At 32.2% G+C, this 5,000-nt stretch overlaps 1 protein-coding gene across 2 annotated transcripts in view; it reads right to left on the bottom strand.

The window, feature by feature from the left end:
* The window catches only part of LOC118442157 (neurobeachin-like), a 42,523-nt gene that overhangs the window by 2,692 nt on the left and 34,831 nt on the right, over nucleotides 1-5,000 (bottom strand). The window contains exon 2 of one of the 2 annotated variants that reach the window (XM_085655319.1): nucleotides 4,224-4,285. The exons of the other annotated variant lie outside the window; for it this stretch is intronic. Within the exon in view, the coding sequence (XP_085511445.1) occupies nucleotides 4,256-4,285 (30 nt within the window). The 3' untranslated portion in view covers nucleotides 4,224-4,255. Of the gene's footprint in view, nucleotides 1-4,223; nucleotides 4,286-5,000 lie in introns of those variants that run through there. 2 annotated transcript variants of the gene reach the window in all.

The raw sequence follows: 5,000 nt of genomic DNA, 5'->3' as shown, positions 1-5,000 counted from the left end.
GGAAGTTCACTGTTGTTGGTTGCCGTTCGGCATCGAATTTCATTTAAATCCTCAGAGTATAGTCGAAGGAGACAGGAAATACAGGAGATTCAGCTGCAAACCTGACCATTTCGAAATTCACTCGTCCAAACTTCCTCTTTCCACTATCCATCTATGCATCTATCTATCTATCTATCTATCTATTTATCTATCTATCTATCTATCTCTGTCTGTGTGTATCTTATCTATCTATCGATTCATTTATACATACATCTATCTATCTATATATCTATCTATCTGTCTATCTATCTATCTTTAATGAAAGTCCATCGAAATTATCGTCGACACGTTCCTTTGATGTTTCAAGTTCGAGATCGAAACTACGAGACGAAGATATTTTACGTCCAAGTAGTCACGGAAGGGGAAGTCGAAGATTATCTGTAACCTGGTAATTAGGCGATAAGCAACGGAGCAATTAACGAGATTGCCAGCAGCGCATAGAGTTAATTAACGTGGCTCTTTCAGTGGCTGCCCAAGTGGTCGAATAGTCAAGGGCGCGGAATAATTAGACTAGAGGCTTTTCTGCTACCGTATGTATATGCTTAAGTATATCGTCCGTTGAAAAGTTTCGAATCGAATTTATATACCTATATATGTAGATATGTATGTACGTGCATACATATATATATATATATATATATATATATATATATATATATATATATAGGTCGTATTTATAGATGTATGTATGTATGTATGTATGTACTTACGCATAGCTCTAACGTAAATAGATATATACCTAATATTTACCGCTCTATTTCTTTTCAATTACAACGAAATGTGAAAATACATATCCCGACGAGAGATTTTTCGATTTGAGAACGTTTTCGAACGAATTAATATGAATTTTTCAAACTCGAATATGGCAAAATGTTTTTGTAAATTGTTTACAAAAAATAACAAAATAAATAAATAAATAAATATATAAAAACAAAGGGAAGAAAGGAAAAAAAGAAAATAATAAATCAGAAATCAACAAATGATTACGTAGGACGACGTAGATGACATGTTGAATAAATAACTAGATTCTCATTTTCTTTCTCTCTCTCTCTCCCACACACACTCTCTCTCCCCGTATCTCCATGCTTCTATCTCTCTTTTCCTCTTTTTTACTTTTTCTTTCACGAGAAGTCACGTGTTTGCGATCATTCATTCGACAGAGGAATACGTCGAGGAGACGGATCGTAAATAACTAAATCTCGTGACTTCCAACTCAATCTTCTATCTCTGTCTATGTCTTTGTCTCTCTCTCTCTTTTTCTCTTTCTCTTTCTCTTCCTCTTTCCCTATCTTTCTCTCTTCTACACATTCATACACTCGCTCACTCACTCACTCAGTGCAATTACAGTTGAGTTCTCATCGTATCAAACAGCACGTACGCTTCAAGTAAATTCCGAGTTAAAATGGCATAAATCTGAAAAGTAACGAAAAGTCAATATGACGAATGAACTCAAAAAGTTTACAAATTTAAAAGTGAGATATTACTTTCTCTGGATACAATTATATCGGTATGGCATAAACGTATACGAAATGATATCTGATATATTATTAATTCTACTGTTAAGATTTACATAAATTTATATTCTCGATGAATAGATAATTATCTGCCATTATTATATACATATCTACATACATACATACATACATACACATATATATATATATATATATATATATATATATATATATATATATATATACATTCCGTTTGCCTTGTAAAACAGATATGAATACGCAAAATCGATTTCGTTGAGTCATTTGATTATTCTCAATCCTTTTTCACACCTTCGATGGGATGCCATGAATTTGATCGACGAATACGAAGAGAGAGCGCGAGAGAGAGAGAGAGATTCGTAGAATAAAAAAAAAATGAAAAAAAAAAAAAAACAGATTTTTATTGCATTCTAGGACAGATTTCATTGCATTCTGGAAGAATAGAAAATTCATAAAGAATTATATTATGAACGGATCTAATGCAAAATTGATCTTTGTCGTTGCGGTGACGGAAAATTTTATTTACATAAATTTTTGCATTTCACGAAGAATCGACGATATCGAAGTTATTCGAAGAACATTCCATCTTCGTTTTAACAAAGAGAATTTTAATTGGTTTTTTTTTTCTTTTCTTTTATTTATTTACATAAGAAAGTAGAAAGTATTAAATATAATTAAGTTTCATTATTTTTTTAATATCTTGTTACGACGAAATTATCATTAAAAAGGATTAAAGTGAAGAATGAAAATTTAATAGAGACTTTTACATATATATGTACATACATGCATACATACGTAAATACTTTTCTATTAAACATAGTACTTAGTGTTTACTTCAGAAAATAAGGATTTAAGTCGCAGTGAAGGAAAACTATTAAAAGCTTGCTTGAAAAACTAGTAAACTCGTCGTTGCTTTCGTCGTACGACCGTTTAATGACTTACACGAAACACCAGCTGCGCATCATTTCGCGTGTCTTATCTTAACCTCAACCATCTTTGCCCCCATCCCTTCTCTCTTACTCTATATATCGTATATATATATATATATATATATATATATATATATATTTTTTCTTCTTTATATTTTTTTTCATCTCTCAAGTAAAACTATCAGAAGCACTAAGTAAAAGTTATAAACTTTAATCTGACCTCACCTTCCGAACATTAACATGGAAAGGAGAGGAGAAAAGAAAAAACAAAAGAAAAAAAAAAAGAAAAAAAAAAGAAAGAAAAGAAAAAGAACATGAAAATGAGTTCGTCGACTACTTTCGATGCTATATTTGATAACAACAAAAAAGGTAAAAAAAAAAAAAAAAGAAATAATAAGAAGATAAAGAAAAAACAATTTACATATTTCAAACGCCCAAAGCGATCTTCAATCATTTTCACATTTAAATGCTTAAAGAAAATATATTTCGTTGGAATAATATCCCTCTACGACGAATAGCTTTTCTAAAACACAATTTTTTCTTTTTATCCTCCATGAAGATCAGATCAGAAACGTGACGGAAATATTTCAACCGGGTAAGATATTACTATCTTTGTCATTGATTTATCGTTTGGTCGAACAAAAATGCATCATATTAAAATTAATTTTTGGCGAATATAAAAGTTTCCTTGTAAACCGTATCGATTGTTTTCGTTTATAGATTATGCATTAATACGATAATAAAGATATCTGGACGATAAGAATTCGAAATCGGTAAAGATTGTATGTCAAATGATACACGTATGCATGTATGTATGTACGAGAAACATCAACTTAGAGTTCATCCTAAAAAAAGTCCTGAGCATATTCTGCTTCAACTTTTCGTGTTTATTAAAGTAATGAACAACAAAAGCAACATTTCACTTTATAACGTACATCGTTTTACAACACGTGACATTTACATCCCATGGCTGTCGAGATGTAACCACGTACTGAAATAGAGCGAGAGGCAGAGGAAATACTCGAAAGAGACAGACAGACAGAGAGAAAACGTAGACCACGAAAGTCATAAAGTGTAAAGAACAAGGAGACGGAGTCAAGCAGCCGAGGAAACAGAAAATTCGTGCCAACTTCTCTCTTTCTGTCTCTCTCTCTCTCTCTCTTTCTCTCTCTCTCTCTCTCTCTCTCTCTCTTTCTCTCTCTCTCTCTCTCTCTCTCTCTCTCTCTCTCTTTCTCTCTTTCCCTCTCGACGTTTTCATTCAAGCTACGACACGAGACTTTGGAACAAGTTACATCCCCCGGAGAAACGTAACCCCCGTAGTTGGATCATTTCCACGTATGTATGTATGCCACGATCACCAGAAAAGTAGGTATATCGTTTTTCCTCCTCCTTAAAATGATTTCATTTCGATCATATTCGAACAATTCGAGCACGATAAATGCCAATTTTTTAAAACTTATATCCTTCGTATTTAATGGACATACATATATAAAAATAATATGAAGTAAGAATTTCGTTCTTAAAAAATTTTATCTGTCTCTAAATCAAACGAGAAAAATTATATGAGTCTGATTTATATTTGACAATATTTTTTTTTTCTTTTTTTCTTTTTGTTAATATCGAAAAAACCAAATTTTATTCCATTTTCGAGAACGAACGTTTCTAACGTCTTGGGAAAACATAAAACACAAAGATCTGATTTTTAATTTAAAAAATAAATACATAGGTAAGTACTACTTACTTACGTACTTATGTACGTGTAGTGTGTATTTTTACGTTAGCTTTAAGAAACCCTTATCCATCTATCTGTCGGTTTATGCGGATCTATATAAAAAAAAAAGATGAAATCTATATGAAAAAGTAGAAATGAGAACTGAAGGTGTTTCGATTTCGAATGAAACGAGTATGAATAACCGAACGTATCAAAGAGAAAGGAGAAATAGAGAGAAATATGTACCTATACATAGATAAATAGAAAGAAGAAGACTGATCCGTTAGCGTTGTAGAAATAGGCATTCGCGTTGAATTGAAACATGTAATGCGTTATATACTAGAGCAACGTCATATACTAGACAACCGATGCGACACACTATGAAAAAGTCACGTGCAGAAAGCTCCGTGCGAAAGCTCAGAAAAGCTCTCGCGAACGTTCCAACGTCGAAATGATCTACGAGCGTATTTTTCTTTTATAAAAGGGAAACGCGCGTCGTCGCTTACCACCCGATGTACACAACACTCTATATATATATATATACATATACACATAAATTCATTTTTCCAAATCCTTTCAATTCCTTTCAATTTCATTTTTTTGTTCTTCGTTTCTGTTTTCTTTCATTTTCCTTTTTTTTTCTCTTCTTTTTAACGCAACGAGACGAATTCGCAAAAAATCATCACACACTTTCGCGCGCGTTAAAGAGGAAGCGTTTCTTTTCTCATTTTTTTCCCGTGCTTTCTTTTCTCATTTCTTTTTTCTTTTTTTTTTTTTCATCCGCGAATTGAAAGCCGATTGAAAAATATGCTCGTGCGACGTTTACCT

This window comes from Vespa mandarinia, chromosome 2, assembly GCF_050613455.1.
Source record: "Vespa mandarinia isolate Hongniang chromosome 2, ASM5061345v1, whole genome shotgun sequence".
In the NCBI taxonomy this organism is placed as follows: Eukaryota; Metazoa; Arthropoda; class Insecta; order Hymenoptera; family Vespidae; genus Vespa; species Vespa mandarinia.
This window is presented reverse-complemented; position numbering and strand designations above follow the sequence as displayed.